General features: G+C 31.8%; 2 protein-coding genes across 4 annotated transcripts; both read left to right on the top strand.

The window, feature by feature from the left end:
* Positions 1-827: 827 nt before the first annotated feature.
* Positions 828-5624, top strand: LOC108771599 (zinc finger protein 43). 2 transcript variants are annotated; one of them, XM_018536935.1, is made up of 8 exons: positions 828-850; positions 934-1423; positions 1830-1932; positions 2005-2330; positions 2967-3338; positions 3440-3794; positions 4315-4760; positions 5058-5624. In XM_018536935.1, the coding sequence occupies exons 2-8, from the start codon at positions 1163-1165 to the stop codon at positions 5622-5624; spliced, it is 2430 nt and encodes an 809-aa protein (XP_018392437.1). In that variant the 5' UTR covers positions 828-850; positions 934-1162. The 2 variants fall into 2 exon arrangements, with proteins under 2 accessions (XP_018392437.1, XP_018392429.1); XM_018536927.1 differs by lacking the exon at positions 828-850 and having other exon boundaries at positions 888-1423.
* Positions 5625-8652: 3028 nt separating this feature from the next.
* LOC108771496 (pre-mRNA-splicing factor ISY1 homolog) lies at positions 8653-17067 on the top strand. 2 transcript variants are annotated; one of them, XM_018536820.1, is made up of 6 exons: positions 8653-8847; positions 8936-8958; positions 9821-10139; positions 10795-11164; positions 15229-15259; positions 16991-17067. In XM_018536820.1, the coding sequence occupies exons 1-4, from the start codon at positions 8845-8847 to the stop codon at positions 11155-11157; spliced, it is 708 nt and encodes a 235-aa protein (XP_018392322.1). In that variant the 5' UTR covers positions 8653-8844; the 3' UTR covers positions 11158-11164; positions 15229-15259; positions 16991-17067. The 2 variants fall into 2 exon arrangements, with proteins under 2 accessions (XP_018392322.1, XP_018392319.1); XM_018536817.1 differs by lacking the exons at positions 15229-15259; positions 16991-17067 and having other exon boundaries at positions 10795-11198.
* Positions 17068-17638: the final 571 nt, after the last annotated feature.

Raw genomic sequence — 17638 nt, 5'->3', positions numbered from 1 at the left:
CTCTCTCTCTCTCTCTCTCTCTCTCTCTCTCTCTCTCCCCAATATATTCGTGGAGACTTTATGCTTGTTTATATCAATATAGATTTACTTTATATAATCTCGATTTGACTTGCTGTTAATCTTTTTCTAATTTTTAGAATTAGAAAAAGACTAAGAGCAAATTAAACCAAGATTAAATTAATCTACAGAGTGAGGCATTTAAAATAGATTTTTTATCTGAATAACTCGCTTTTTTTTTAACAATACATAGAAGGAAAAGTATTAAATATAAAAGTTGCTTGGTTTCAAAGGGCACATAATATGTGATATCAATAATTGTTTTGTAGGTGGAGGCGTAAAGGACAGGCAAAGGTTTTTTTCAAATCTGTTTTTTTTTTATAGAATGATATATTACAAAATATATAGATACTTTATAAAATAAATACTTAAATTTTCAGAAAAATTGAAAATTAATAATTCGCAATTCTCGCAAGTGCTAAGACACTCGTATATCTCTTTATATAGAATCTCGATTTAATAACTTACCAAGGTGTATAAGGTAGGCTTCCACTACAATGCCTTACTGATGAGTCCAGTAGTGGAAGCCGGGACGAAACGCCAAAAATTACGTGATATTCTTCGCAATATATAATAAATTAGAATAAATTATCAGATTTAGATTTCAAATTGTAATTTGATTCTTATTCGCCTTATTTAACGTGTTAATTATTAAAAATTAATATTTAAATATTAAATAAAATTTTTTTTTAATTTTTGAATATTTTTTTTTTTATTTAATATTTTTTATTATATGCAGGTCTTGACGGCTGTTCAACATCTAGAGGGCGCGACAGACCGACGTTGTAAATTGGTAAATCTGCTTCATGATTGTTGTGTGCGGCATTTGTTTGCGCTGAAGTTCGTCTCTAATGGATTTGTTATCTCGGTGACCAGGTTGTAGACTGCTACGAGGAGAAAGAAAAGGACGGCCTGATTCGACGCGTGCATAATTTCGCCTGATATTCGGCAGACGAAATGATATTGCCGCAGATACGTTTTTGCAAATACTTCTCATCAATGTCCTGCGTTAGGTTAAATCATCCAACCGGATTGTAAATTTATTCCACGGCACACCAAAGCGACGTCCGATCGTCCAAATCTAGTAAAGCACAACAGCTTAATTATGGGCACGCTGAACCTTATCTGTCCCATGTGTTGCGGAGAAACTTTCAATACTACTCAATCCCTTAAATACCACTTGCTAAGTATGACAGACAATCTCTATTGCCCGGGTTGTTCGCAGCGTTCTGATTCTGTGACGGCGCTTATTCAGCACCTGGACATGTGCGAGCACGATTTGAGGTATAGGATAAAGCCTGAGATTCTTACGGACAAGCTCAGAAAAGGCGGAAAGGAGCCTGAAATCAAAATGGATTTGTTATTGGTACGGAAAAGGGAGAACATGAAATTTTGTTATGATGAGACTGTCCAAAAACATTCAAGTTCTCAAATACATTTATCTCATGTTATTTTAAATATTGCTTAGATGGAGTTTGTCACAATCTAATGAAACAATTGTGAAATACATCTTGAATGAATTTCTTGGAAATCCATGAAATAATATATTTATTTTAAATATTACTTAAAATGGAGTTTATGAACATTTAATGAAACATAATTATGGAACAAATCTTGGATGGAATTCTTCTATAGTCTTAAAATAATATATTTATTTCATATTATTTAAAATAATCGTAATAATAGAGAGTCTATATTAAAAAATTATTATTTAGTTTACTACTGCTCTCTTCTAACCAAGGATACTTTTTAACTGTAATTGTTATTTTTAGGATGTCAAGGGACAGCAGCTCAATCGAGGCTTCTTGGCGACCATGGGCAACAATGGAGTAGTCATACTAAGTGATCCACAAACGATACAAATGGATGAGAATGGTTTGTAAAATTGCTGTTTTGTTGCATAGTTTTGTGTGTTTAATCTATCATTTCTAATAAAAAAAACATCAGGAGAGATTAAAGTCGTAGAAAAGATGGACACTGAAGAAACGCAACCAGATCAAAATTCTCTGGATTTCAAGATGTCCGAAGGACTCATCGGCGATGTTGGCGGAACGCAAAGAAGACTGCAGTCGTCGCAAGGATTGGTGGCTATTCCCATATCGAATCCGGATCGCAAGGCATTGATGGAGAAGAACATAATTGCTGTGTTACCAGATAATTCCGAACTTCTGGATGGGACCGAGACCACAACCCTGATCGATGTGGATCGTATAAATGAGGCAGGGGAAATGGACGAGGTTGATCTTCTACGTGTCAAGCGAGAGCTGTGCAAGGTATATTAAAAACCGGATTATATTGTGTTTGTATTTTATTATAAATAAGATAAATGTTTTAATGGCTGAACTAATAAGAAGGAAGTATGTGATATCAATTCTGTATTATTAATACTTAATGATATTGCAAAAAAATGGTATAAATTAATAGTAATTTTGTTTTTCAGTGATTGAAAAATATTAACATTTTTTTATATCTGAAAAGAGACACTTATGTGAAAGGACCATACTAATTATGTAGAAAATTGGGTCTCGATAAAATTAATTATTTTTTACAAATATAGCTTATAATGTGTTGAACAAAAGATGTTCTAGATACAGGGTTCAGTAATAGATAGTTTCTATGGTTTATCAAAAGTGCTCTGTGAGCATTTGAAATAAGCAATTTTTTTCACAATAATTTGCAATTAAATTATATTTTATCACTTATTTTTGTATGAAATATTTATGCCATTTTCTTGCTGTTATTGATAAATATCTTAATAATTGCAACTATTTGTTACTTTTTTAATTATTATGACACATTCAGTTATTGGGATTTTTACCTTATTTAGTGAACGTTATCATGAAAGAGAAACCATCTTTTAAATTAGTAATTTGATTTTTTTTTTACACCATTTTTCGTTTCTGTCACAGTTTGAATCTGATGCTGTATACAGTTGCACCAGTTGCGAAATGAGCTTCAACTCTGTTTTGGATCACATCAAGCAATTCCACGATGGTCAGGAGGTTTTGCTAGAGATGGCGGAACAGATGAATGACCTGGCGACAACAAGTCCAATATCGGCAGTATCTGAAAACTCGGAGAATGTGGTGAACCCACGGCAGCGGCAAACAATGAACACACTGCGCACGGAAGAATGTGTGGACAGTGAGGGTAGGCTCTACACTAGAAAAGTAGTGCAAATTGAGAGATTCTGGGATCATACTCCGGTTCAGGTTACAACATCGCAATCGGCGAAGGCTCCGATGATCGAGAAATTCTTTTCGAACGTGGAGGGTGTCAAGGTGTGATTTAAGACGCGCTTCTCATCAGAAGAAAAATCTCGCGCGATACGTATTTGTCACATGAGAATTAATGTTTCCCTAACACACATGTGATATCACAGGTACGAGACAAACGCCTGCCGACCGCATCGGTGCGAATGTACAAGTGCAATCAGTGCCTGCAGCAGTTCTCCAAATTGGGAAATTTTCGCGTGCACGCCTGTCTCGGTGGCAGTAATCGTTGCGAGCATTGCGACCAGAGCTTCGCAACCCCCAGAGCCTTGCAGCTCCACTCGAAGGTGCACGATAGCGAAGCTGATCCAAATCAGAAGACGTTTATCTGCACTACGTGCGGTACCGAATTTTGCTCCCACAAAAGCCTACGGCTGCACTCGAGGATGCATGCGCCAGTGAGAGCCAGACACGTCGATGCACCCGAAGGCACTCCTAACGCAACTTTTACTTGCCCCGAATGCGGTAATAAATCTATTTCTCGTTTCATTCTTCAAATTATTATAAATAATAACTTGATTTTCATTATAGGATTTTTTTGAAAGTGAACTTCTTGCAGAGTTAATTTTTTTTCTCTTTTCATTTCCAATGTGAAAAGAAAAAGTATGTTGTGGCAACATATCATTAAATTTTTTATTAAGCCATAATTCAGTATATATAAATATATAATATATATATATATATACAATAAAATATAGAACAAGTCCAAAAAAAGTCTGAACACTTGAATATCTGCTGTTTAAAAAGAAACAGAATAAAAATTAAAATTACAAAATTCGAGGATCACTAAATTACCACTATCGTTAAATAATTTTTTATGAGTGGATATGTGAAAGCATGGAAGCATTTAATATGATCTCTCAAATTATATATAAGATTTTATGTCTAATGATACAAGAATATTTTACAACACGATTTTGCATGAGAGACACAATATCAAGCATTTTTACTTTCGTTTTCTTAATATATTAATAATGCTTTACAGGTAAAACGCTCTCCGAGTCGTACAAAGACGCGCACATGGCGCTGCATACAGGTGACTCTGTGACTTGCACAATTTGCAACCGGAAATTTGATTCCGCGGACAGTTTAGCAATGCACGCGGCGGTGCACGTTGAGCAAACACTCTCGCGATCACCCACTCCACAAACTTTGATTTCATCTATTGTGGAGGCAACGACATCGGCGACAACTTCAACGACGATGCCAGCAGTGACAATGACCACAGCAATGGCGACAATGGCATCGACGATCGCCGTGACATCGTCAACCACATCGGTAACAACAGCGACGACAACGGTGACAACAGCAGATCCCGGCGACAGCCAGAAACCCTATCAGTGCCAGCATTGTGGACGCAGGTTCACCAGACCGCATGAGAAAGTCAAGCACGAACGAATTCACACTGGAGAAAAACCGCATGCTTGTGAGGTAGACAATTGTGAAATTGGGTCTTGTTAAGGATGTCAGATGTATAATCTCTATAAAAAGTCACTGGAATTATAGATTTGTACTTTCCATATAAAAATGAATTTTATATTCATATAAAATAGTTTAATAAAAGCAATAATATTTAACAGTACAATTTTTTGTAGTTTAAGGAACCTTTTTCTTATTTTATCTTGTTTGGTAAGCCAAAGTTTTCTATATAAAAATGCTGCAGTCTAATATGTATCTTGTCTTCCTCATTTGTTTAATTACTATTGTAATTTTTATTCATGTTGGCAGGTTTGCGGCAAGACCTTTCGCGTGTCCTACTGCCTGACCCTTCATATGCGCACGCATACAGGCGTGAGGCCATACGCTTGCCAGCACTGTGGAAAACGCTTCAAGGCGTCTTCCGTCTACAATCATCACCTACTGACGCACGGCGAGGAGCGCGCCTACACATGCCCATACTGCCCAAAGACGTTTAAGACACGGGTGCAGCTAGCCGGCCACAAGAACAGCCACACGAAGCCGTTCCGGTGCACTGAGTGCTCGCGACCGTTTGCATCGCTTTACGCAGTCCGCGCGCACATCCAGACTCATAAAAAAGACAACAATCTCAAGTTCAGCTGCTATGTATGCGGCGCTTCGTACGGCCGGGCATTCGCTCTCAAGGACCACCTGAAACAGCACGGCCAAGATATGCTGGCGCTACCGGAGCCAGCGCGGGAGGAGGAAGTACACCAGAACTTCCTCCTTGGCGAGGAGGAGATCGAGGAGGAAGAGTTCGCGGCCTCAACGCCGCCACCACCGCCGACTCCGCTTCCCATCGTCGCACGCCCCTCCGGCGTGGACGACACTGACTGAAGTCAATTATTGCAATTTGATTCTAGTCGCTGAATCGTAGCGCGTTCTGTAAGCTCATTATAAGCTTACCGTAAGTCTACGTAGACCGTCTGTGGAGACTGGAGAATTCGCGACTCACGGACGGTCACCGTGTTGAAACTTTCACGCGATGTCTCTGTATATTTATGCAGATTGTTACAAGTTCCACAAGTTGTTGCGTGAAGGTAGAGCGGATTTTTTTTTACCAAAACCAATCGTTATCGATTGAAATCTAATTGTACGTAAGTGTTGTTGACTCGTTGATAAAGTTTATTTGTTCGTATTTCCCGTATCGTTCGTTTTTCATCATATATTCGTGAACTTGATTTGTAAGTCGAAAAATTCATTATTAGAAGAAATTTTGATCCGCTAATATAAGTGTTATATTATCTCGATCAATTCAATTGGACACAGTTATGTCACGAGTTATTATCATCAATTAATTTGGAGTATGGGTGTTTGATTACTTTAAAAAAAGGGATATATATTATTTAAATAATTATCGATTGTAATGAATTTTTTCCTGCAATATTACAAGAATATATCAGCTCGATTCTCGTACTGCTGAATTACAAGCTTTCAAATATATTTCGTAATACAGAATGGTAAAAAAAATGACCACAAAATTTTGTGTTATCCAAGTAATAATTTAATAAATATACAAAACTGTGGGGCTATATACATATATTTTCTTTTTTGCATCAATGGCATTAAAGGCATCATTTGAACGTAAATATAACAACGATTACTTTCTGAGTAGTAATTTAAAAAAGTAAACTCTGAAGAGTTATTAAATCATTTTAATTGATGAAAACCGCTCTCTTGGCTGCCTGGGAGAATTTATTCAAGAAAAGATGTGCGGCCATGATTCCGAAGCCTCTTAGAGCTCATATCAAGAATAAAGAGATCATCTTGATATTAATTATTATTTTTGATATGATAAAATACTCCAGTGTTTATATTTTTATAAATATGCGATAATAATGATTTAAACACAAAACTTTGTGACAGAACTTTTTTGTCACCTTATATAGTTAATTAAAAATTGCATATCTCTGCATTGCGTACTTACACCCGACTAAAGCTATCAAAATTTACGAGGTGAGCGAAGCTCACGAATTACTCGTTGATGGAACTATCTATCGCAATTAGTGAAATTTCAATAGAGCCTAAGTTTTAAGTACGCGTTATTAATTTATTTGAAATTTCATGAAAAATGAATTTTTGTGATGTATACATATCGCGACAAACAAATTCGTTCTAGTTTTAATTTCATGTTAATTTATTAACAATGTACACAACGTAATGTATTTATGAGTCATTGTGTACGGCCACATAATTACATTAATATATATTAAAGTTATTCAAAAATAATTTTAAATTCCATGCACACGCAATTGGAATTTTATTTAGATGAAAATTAGTCTAAAATTATTTTAAATTTAGTACAATTGTTTAAGTCTTAATGATTCTTAATGTTACTCTGATTGTTACATGCTGTTGTTGTTTGGAAAGTATTTTATGACAAATTAAATTTTTAATTAAAAAAATTGTCAATCGAGTTGTTATTTCTTTTTTCTTATCATTAAATTATCTCCATAGTAAGAAAACAAGCAGTAATTCTAACAGAAAAGAGAATAGAAGATCTTGATATTACTTGTTATATATTTTTTTTTATATATCACTTTATGTGGACTGTTTCCATTGTCGATATAAAGTGAAATAAAAATTATAAGAGTTAGTTAATCTAGATAACATTCATTATCTCCTCTTTTCTTATACTTAGTATTTATTCGCGCACTATGCACCTGAGAGCACTTTAATGCACTTGTTGCAAGTTTAGTCATAATCGGTATAATTAAAGTTCTGAGATTGATTGCCCTAAATATAATATGCGTATTTAACTTTAGCATAATAATTGATACTTTCGTATTTGGTTGATTTATTTATGTAAGCGGTCTTGTTTCAAATATTAATTTTGTAAATGTGTTTAATAAGGCTAATGAGAATATATATTATTTTATAAAATAAAAATAATGTTTTGCAAAAATAACTCATGCAATCTGCTGCGACTGAAGTGACAGAAATTTTTAGTATTTCTTCGAAAGATAGTGTTGAGTCAAATCGGGAAATCCATCAATGACAGTCATATAATATACAGTGTATCCTAAAATGCTCGGAAGTCTTTCCACTAGCGTATTCTACAGAATATTTTAAGACAAAAACTTTTTATACAAAAATGTACAAACTATAATAGTTTTCAAATTATAAACGATTAAAATTGGCTAATTGTAGCGTCTAAAAATTGCGCGCTCAGAGGCGAAACATTGCGCGATTATATATTGACTTTATTTATTTGTAGGAAAATTATACGTTATTATTATCATTTTTTTCCAGTATATCAGAAATACGAAAAATTAATTTATTATTTAACATAATTTATTTAACAACTTTCTCAGTTCGATGTATTGATATTCTGTAATGAAGAGCTGATATTAATTCTAGATGTATAATTTAAATTAAATAATTACATACGAAACTTTTATATTACCGATAAAACTAAGCGTTTTTGACGTTTTTGTTCCTGTCTAATTTCTTCGTAGTAGTTTCGCAGAATAAAAATTCCTTCTCTACGATTTAAATATTCAATCTAATGTATCTGGCCCTGGTCTATATTGTATTCAAAGCTGGAAAAAATATAAAATTACAGACTTCTTTATCCATTTTTATCTTCAGCGTTGGTCGCCATACTGAGGTTAAATGGATAAAGAAATCTATGATTTCATATTTTTTCCAGCTTTAAACACAATATAGACTAGAGACAGATACATTAGCATGAATATTTAAATCGTGGAAAAGGAATTTTTATTCTGCGTGTGAAACTATATTATGAAGAAATTAGACAGGAACGAAAACGTCAAAAACGCTTACAATTTTATCGATAATACAGACGGGTCCTGTTCTCCTGCTATGATTTTATCGGCAGAGTCAGAAAATGGATGTGTTCCAAACATGATTTCCTCTCTAACCTAAATAATCGTAAACTTTAATGATTAATATTTCTGTTTGCGGGGCAGAGCAACGCTTTTTTCTGCCAGATTTTTTCATTTTATGCAAAAACGCGTCGACTGAGTATAATTTCATCAATTTTTGAGGTGACCGGAATAGATCGCACCTTTACCAAAGCTAAAAATTATAAAAAATGGTAAGTGTTTATGATATTGTGTCTTATTATATATTTTACTAGAGATATATATTTTTATTTCATTAATAAATACCTTATTTTCTTTTAGGCACGAAATGCAGAAAAGGCTATGTAAGTACAGTTTGTAATACCATCTGTCCTATAAATTCATTGCATATGCATATTTGCTATGAGAAGTTTTAATCCAACCAAAATTGTTAAAATGCTTAATTAATATAAGAAAAAAAATAATGAGCAAAATAAGTATAATTATGCAAGAAAATAGACTAGTTCTAGTTTTAATATGTATTAAAACTAGAACGATTTATATAATATACATAAAATTAGAGTGAACATGTTGATCACTTTTTCTGATCTCCTTTAATACAAATAAATATAAAAGATAATTAAAATTAGTCTAATGTAAAAGTACATTACGAATAAAGTTCTTTACTGAAACTGTTAGTGATGAGATTGATGTCATAAAAATATGTTTTGTAAATTAAATTAAATGCTCTGTGCAATTAAAAAGACTGAGTTTATAATTGTCACTAACTGTAATAATTTGATGAAAATGGTTATAAATACATCTTTGTGAGTGAAGACAGACAAATAAAACATTAATAAGCAATTAATAAGTAAAACCTTACAATTTACCTTCAGTCTGATAATGTATTAGAGATTTTTAACGAAATGCACAAATTGGTCAATATGGATTGAAATTCTTTTTCATTCAATAATGTATTCTTAGATTAATTTTATTTATATTTAGATTTGTACTGAAGAAGCTAAAAGAAGTGACCAAAATGTTTATTAATTTTATGTACAATATATTATATAAGAATAAATGTTTATTTTCTTGTACACTTATATCTGTGTTGGCTTATTATGGCTATTCTTACTCTTATATTTCTTTTGAAATTCTAAGCCTCAATTATTTTACTTATTTTTGTTTAATTAATGTTACCGATGTACATAATGATGATATTTTTAGGACAACGCTTGCTCGTTGGAGAGCAGCACAAAACAATGAAGGGACAAGGAAGGAACAGGAACGGAGGCCTTATTTGGCTTCAGAATGTAGAGACTTACGTAAAGCAGAAAAATGGCGAATGCAAATAATTAGAGAGATTGCGAAGAAAGTCGCCCAGATTCAAAATGCTGGGCTCGGGGAGTTCCGCATTCGTGATCTAAATGACGAGATTAATAAACTCCTTAGAGAGAAACGACATTGGGAAGTACAAATAAAGGAGCTTGGTGGACCTGATTACTCCAGGGTCGGACCTCGTATGTTAGATCATGAGGGACGTGAGGTAAAATCATAGACAATATTTTTTATAATATCTACAGAATATCTAAAGTTTGATTAAATATTTATTAGGGTGTTTACTGAAATTTTATTTAAAAAATATTCTTAAGAACTCCCAGATTTTTCAAGGTATTTTTGTTCAAAATTCCATATGAGATTAGAGAATTGTAAAATGTAACTTCAAAATAAATTAAAGTTTAAGCAATGCAAGTAAATTATATACTGAAAATTAGTAGAAGACAGAAATTTCATAAAACTATATTTATTATTTTATATAATTAGAGTTATGAAATTTGTAGATAGTATAAGAAAAAATGACTACAATATAATATTAGTGAATTATTTTATTCTGCTGAATATCTCTTCTACTCTCATCCTCATTTTTTTGATAAATACGAGACACGCCATACTGTACATAAATATACGTGGATGTGTATGCCATTCTTATTGTTAATCAAATATCAATATTTTGCATTATCAAGAAAAAATAATCGAAGAAACGATTTTTTTTTTTAGAAAGATAGAATTTTAATTTAAAAATAAAATTCTAAAAATTTTTTCGACAAAACATTACATAAACGTTCTTGATTTTCAACAGTAAAAGAAATCTTCTAAAAATTATTGATTTTCCAAGCATAAACACCTCGATGAAATTACAGGTTCCCGGTAATCGAGGTTACAAATATTTCGGAGCTGCTAAAGAATTACCGGGTGTTAGAGAATTATTTGAGCAGGAGCCACCACCGCCGCCTCGTAAAACTCGTGCGGAATTAATGAAAGATATCGATGCGGACTATTACGGCTATATGGACGATGACGATGGTATTCTAATACCATTGGAACAAAAAGCCGAGCAGGAAGCGAGAGAAAAGTGCATTAACGAATGGGTAGCTCACGAGAAGGAACCGGAAGTCGAGATTGAGACAACGGCACAAAAATTGATTCCTTCGCAGCAGGATATTCAGGAAGCCTTGCTGGTTAGAAAAAAGAAAGAGCTGTTAGAAAAGTACGGGCTAGACTGAAGTTGAGGTGTGACATTTTGTTTGAAATTGTACAGACTGGAATATCGATATTAAACTATTGATAATTGATATGCGATATTAACTATTGATAAATTTATTATTAGTTTAATTATATATTAGAATACATTTTTATAAAACGCGATGAATATAATAATTATTAATTTATAAGCATGTAATAACATTGATTAAGATAATTAGTTTGTGCAGTAGACATTCAAACTTGAATGCTTATCAAGAGAAACGGGTGTCGTAGATGAAAATATAGATAAAAATCCAAGGATAGAGTCTGTTTATAATCATCGCGATATCTAACACTTCTCCCATTATTTCGTCATTTTTCGCAACGGAGAATAGGCGAAATGCTTATTCCACAATAAAATAGAATAACAGAGTAGGTACACATTGTTCTGTAAGAAAATCTAGATATCGCACGTTCTCGTTTTCGCAAATGTATCGTTGGAATATTGCAAAGTATATCGTGTGTTCTTCAATTCGACCTTGGTTCTCTTATCCTCTCGATACGGTAAGCATCTATTAACAAATAACTTCTATCTAATCCTGCAACATGAGCGTAAAACTCTAGAATAGATTTAAAAACAGGAAAAATAGTTTACTTCATATGTTTGAATTTTTTTAAGATTACTCTTAATCGTTCCTAGAACAATTCCGTTTCGATTGCAAATATTACAAATAAAGAATGGTTATTGATACCAAATTTAACAACGTATCCAACAAGTTCACAGCCCACTCTTATAACGGACCGTAATCGTTAATCTCCGAATGTTAAATGTAAGATACGCAATAGTCTTGCTAAAAAAGAGATATATTTTTCGTGAAAATTCATCCGCGTTCTCAGAGGATCTTGATGATCCCAGTGTAGTGAAAATGTAAAATAGAACTAGTCTGGTCGCTTCCTACATATCCAACAGCTTATCACGCAAAGTGAAAAATGTGGTAAGATTAACGTTATTGTAATTACATTACACCGTTATTTACTTGAAAGAGTAAAAGACCTAAATGTTAAAAAACTACTCGCTAATTAAATGTATGTCACTCAGGTGCTGACTAGAACTCTTGGAATTCCCTATAATTCCAGTTCGTGTTATAGAAAACGAATGATATTAATCTTCAAATCGAAAGATTGATATAACCGCTACGTCGTAAATTGATTTTAAATATTTGAACGCTCGTCACCTTTTTAGCATCGTGCCGTTTATAAACAGACTGTACATTATACGATAATATCGCTAGGACTCAGAAGTACTCTCTAATAATATTAGCTAACGATGCATGAAACAAATCGTGTTACGCGTGTACTTCTATGTGTGTGTATATGTGTGCGTGCGTGCATGTATGTGTGTGTAAGTGTAATAATACAATATATATGATACTCACATGTCATTCACACACACATTTAATGCTAAATGGGGTGGCATTTTTACACTTTTACAATAGTTGTAGTATACTTTAAACATCTGATTGAGGAAATTTTCCCATTTAGCCCGTTTCTTTTATGCTATAGAAAATACATAGTAAATCTTTGAAAAAAAGTAATAATACTGCCAAAAATATTAATGACCATTTATACAGGTTGAAAAAGGGTCCAAAATTTTGAGAGTTGATTTAAAAAATGCTTACACCAGCATATTTTTAAGAATATGTCATATTGATTTTGCTCGATTTCAGGCAATTCACTATCGATCTCTATTGACTGAACACAAACTTAACCCTAGCTATACATACTTTTTCTATCCTTGATATACACACGCTCAGGTCGCTGGAAAGCTAGGACTCCATCCATATTAGCGTAACTTCCGTAAAAATGGACATATTTCAATTAATTTTTTTTCAATAAATGAAGAACTGATTAAAGAACAAGCCCATAATGTATAAATATCGATAGAATTAAGGAGCTTTGAAATATACGTAGATTTAAAGAAAAAGAAAAGTTCAGAAACGAAGAAAGAAAATCTCGATTTAGCAAATTACACTGGAGTTTCTGGAACCCTGATATGTGTAGCAAGGGTTAATGTCGATACAATAAATGCCAATATTCTACCTAAGTCAGCAAATTACTAATGTTAATGCGTTAATTAAAACATGCGTTTTGCTTTTTGAGTTAATGATATTTTGTGATTATTTTAACATTTTATGTTATTTGTATATAAAATTTATTTTTTATGACATAAAATGTTAAAATAACAAGAAGGGAATTGATTTATGTAAAAAGAGATGTGTGATTTTCTACATAAAATGCAAACAAGTCATTTGTATTGTCAAAGTAAGAAATCATATCTAACTATGACACAAAGTTAAATTTTTTAATTAAGATAATTATTTCTTATTTCTTTAATGAATATCCTTCAAGTTTGGGATTCTTTCTTTAAATATCCTGTATAAATGATTTATGATGATAATGTATAATTATTATACAATCTGCAAATACCATTCATCTCGGTTATCTTTTTACACACCTTAACAGTTTTGATGTCAGAATTAAATTTACCTGCAAACAGACACAATTAAATTTTTATAAAAATATCTTATATCCCTCATTTTTTAATTACTCTACAACATATTCACGACTTTCAAAGTCGAAGGAAGCAATATTTGCATGTGAAAAAAATTTTTTAAAGTTTAATCACTGGATCTATAAATAAAAGATAATTTTGTTAGAATATCAGACACTAATGCTTAAAATGTTCTAGATTCTCCTATTGTAAATTGTCGTTTGCAATATTAGTTTGTCTTCGCACATACAGCGCATGTATTGTACGTAAAAAGAAAGCTTAGTCGTACAATAAAAACAATTGTTCGTGTTCTAAAGGAGATTTCTGAGTCCCTGCAATTATTTTATTCCTAAAATGTAAATGATAAAATAGTTCGAGCATGGATTAATATATAATCATGATGAAGATTTACTACTAGAGGCTTGAAAAAGTCAAGCGTTAAATGATTCACAGCATCTGTTTGTCCATTAATCAGTCGCTGGCTTTGTCCACTGATCTAGGGGTCCCCTAACGATCCTTTGGTCTAAGGCTACTTCCCATGTTATTACTATGTGCCTTTATATCTTAATGACAATATCAAACTGCTAATCACGCTTCTCAGATAATTAAGAAAACTTTTATAGTTTTCGATGTAAGGCATAAAGAATTAATCAAAACAAGAGTATAGTACATATGAAGTTAATATATCTTAATGAACAGAACTTTATATGTATACATTTATATGTATACATTGATTCCATAATATAAATTATTTTATGAATATTTAAAATGCTCAAAAAATTATATTCTACTTAAAACGACTTAAAATAAATATTTTTTTATGAATAAAATAAAAATAAAATATAACTAGATTTTGTTCTTCGTTTAATTTCAATGTTATATCATGGAAATATATGTTTAATATATTTAATATCAATTATAAGATAATATATAATTAAAAGATACGAAAATAAAAAAGACAAAGCTCAAACATTTGCTAAACAAAGTGCATATATATTTAATTAGTCAAAAAATCTGTAAAAAAAAAGAAAGAAGAAAGCAATTTGTAGTTTTTTAATATTTTTGTACATTTTTATATTAAATCAGTTTCTCTCATCTCATAATCTAACTTGTAGGCATAAATTTATCGCGTCTTTAATCGTATCCTCTACTTCTGCGTTCCTCTAATATAGCTATTGATAGAACCCCTTACTCAAAAATACTAATATTAACGCATAGATTATGCCACGTTCCTAGCGTACGTACTCGTGATCGTGTATGTTTCTATTTCAATTATAATATATCGACTCTACAATCACATTTGCATTTACGAAGTGCGTTTTGCGAGTCATTGTGCGTCATTGAATTGTCAAACTGTTGGTCTCGTGTCTCATCTCGATCCGAGAAGTCTTGCTATAAACCACTACCGCCGTCACGTCACGGTGACAATTGTTTCAGCTCCCGCATGTATCAATCCATTCTCGAACCATCTCAAGACACCAATGCCCGTGTCCTAAATCTTATTTTACTATAATATTATTACGTTTGCTATCCATCCAAATTCTTTGTTCTTTTTTTTTAGGCATACCTGAAGGGAACGTGAGATACCAATTGTAAGTTATAAGCTAGAAAACCAGGACACAACAAGGAAACTTACTCAAGTTACTCTGATTTTTGGATGAAATTCATATTTTGATTTCGCCTTTACCAGTAAAGTATGCTTCAGGAAACATCCTCAACTGTTTCAGAAATATTATGATGAGGTGTGACCCCTTCATGCACAGTCCGTTATAGGAATGCCATGTTAAAAAAAAGCACATACGGTGTATGTGTGTTTCAATTTATTTATTTATGTATAAACTAACAAAAAATAATGTTTTTCTATAAAACTATACAATAACTGTGTGTGATTGTAATTGCAATATGTTTTTCGTGATATTTGTTAATGTACCAAATTTTATCAATTTTAAAGATATAGTGGATTTTGCGCATAAAGAAGTCACTCTTCTTAACTACAAAATCTTTAAAACGTTTGAGATCGAGAATTTTCTCCGAAGCGTGGATATTTTACTGATAAAGATGAAATAAAAATCGGAGTTTTATACCAAAATCAGAGTGACAGTTGAAAAAGTTCCCTTGTAAGTGTGTCGTCATAAAAAAGCTACTGCATATAAATAAGTGTGTAGATGTACATATTTATAAGCGCCTCAACAAGTGAAACGTGTAATGTAAATTTTGTTCAATAATGTCAATTAATATTAGTTTATTAACAATTCAATAGTAATAAATTATTTTTTCGTTATTTTTGTGATCAATCTTGGTGTCAGATCTTAATCTTAAGCTTAAGTTATCAGCTAAACAATAGACTAAATTCATCACTGATATTTTTCGTTTATTTTAAAATTCATCATTACTAGGCATCTACGTTCATTCATGCATGCCCAAGTTATAGTAACACAATATTCAACAAAAACTAATTTTGTTAAATCCAAAGACAAGAATATAATTATTTTCACAATGTTTTCTTTCAAATTAAATTTCTTATTTCTATAATATCTTGTCATGTCAATTTTGAAATATGTATGTGAGCTATAAAGTATAATACAAAAATGTTTATATATTGTTAGAACTCCCAGTCTTTAAAAGAAAATTAATATGAATTTAAGTTTTAGATTTCTTTCACGAAATTTTTTTTTATTTTTTTAAGGGGAACACCAGGGTGACGAGTTTTAAAAAATCGATTTTTTTTTATTGCATTTTTGTAATGCTTGGAGTCTTAAAAATATGTCCCTATAATATTATGTTGAAATTCCTAACGGAATAATAGTAAATATGTGATAGAGTAGAACGTGGTCAGATGCCGCTAGGACATTCAGCAGTCCCCTTGATCTGCTTGTAGGCAGTTTTATCGGTATTCTTTCGTTTCCTGTGTGCTTTAGTCGTGAATCTTCATATGCACCCGGATTGGACGCACTTTGATTCGTTACGAAATTTTATCGTTATATATAAACTAATCGGTTGTAAAACTTTAAACGTGTTTTTCTCGAAACCACGTTTTCGTAACTGGGCGCTTACATATCTCGGCAAATTTTTATCCGAATGATTTGAATTTTGGACAGAATGTTTACAATGAAATTGTCTTCAGTTGCACGTACGAACTTTTCAATCGGATTATTAATTTTTGAAAAACAATTAAAAAGATAACGATTTTTTGTCGCAAAATCGTGACTTTTTTTTTTTTAAACAGCGCCATTTTGTTTAAAATTATTTTATCAAAAATTCCGTACGTGCAACTGAAACTACACTCATATACTTTAAAATAAAATAAAAAAAATTTATTTCAGAGCTCCCGTTCAGACGCAGCACGAGCGCCCGTGCACCCATGTTTTTTCAGACGAGGTGCACATCAATGAATACTGAAGCTACAAATATTAATATTATTCAATAAATTTTTTTTAATAATTTCGTAAATGTATGTGTACTTCGCATATATAAAAACAATAATTCATACAAGCTATCAGTTTTTAAAAAAAAGTCACAAAAAGAGTCTCTTTTTTCGGCCGTCACCCTGGTGTTCCCCCTTAATACGATTTTTCCAAATTTCTATATAAATTTCTAAATTTCTCAGTATCACCTTTTAGAAAATTTTTTATATTTTTTTATATTTATTGAAGCAATATATATATATAATTTTTTTTTCAGAAAAACTAAGAAAATTTATATTTTTCTAGAATTTTTATATATGTGAATTCTAAAATAATATAAAATTTTTCATGTACAATATAATTTCGAAAAAAAAACTGATAAACTTTGAAAAAGTTTAAGAGGTTTATTTCAGAAATTTTTATAAATTTAAAAAGAAAAATTCTTAAAAATGTTGCAAGATATGAGAATTTTTCCAGAATACCTTCATTAAATACCAATTAGGATATTAATTCTGTTAAAAAAAAATTATTAATTATAGTAAAATATATCTGCTTTAATTTTGAAGA

This window comes from Cyphomyrmex costatus, unplaced genomic scaffold, assembly GCF_001594065.2.
Source record: "Cyphomyrmex costatus isolate MS0001 unplaced genomic scaffold, Ccosl1.0 scaffold100, whole genome shotgun sequence".
In the NCBI taxonomy this organism is placed as follows: domain Eukaryota; kingdom Metazoa; phylum Arthropoda; class Insecta; order Hymenoptera; family Formicidae; genus Cyphomyrmex; species Cyphomyrmex costatus.
The sequence above is the reverse complement of the archived record's forward strand: the minus strand, read 5'-3'. Positions and strand labels throughout refer to the sequence as shown.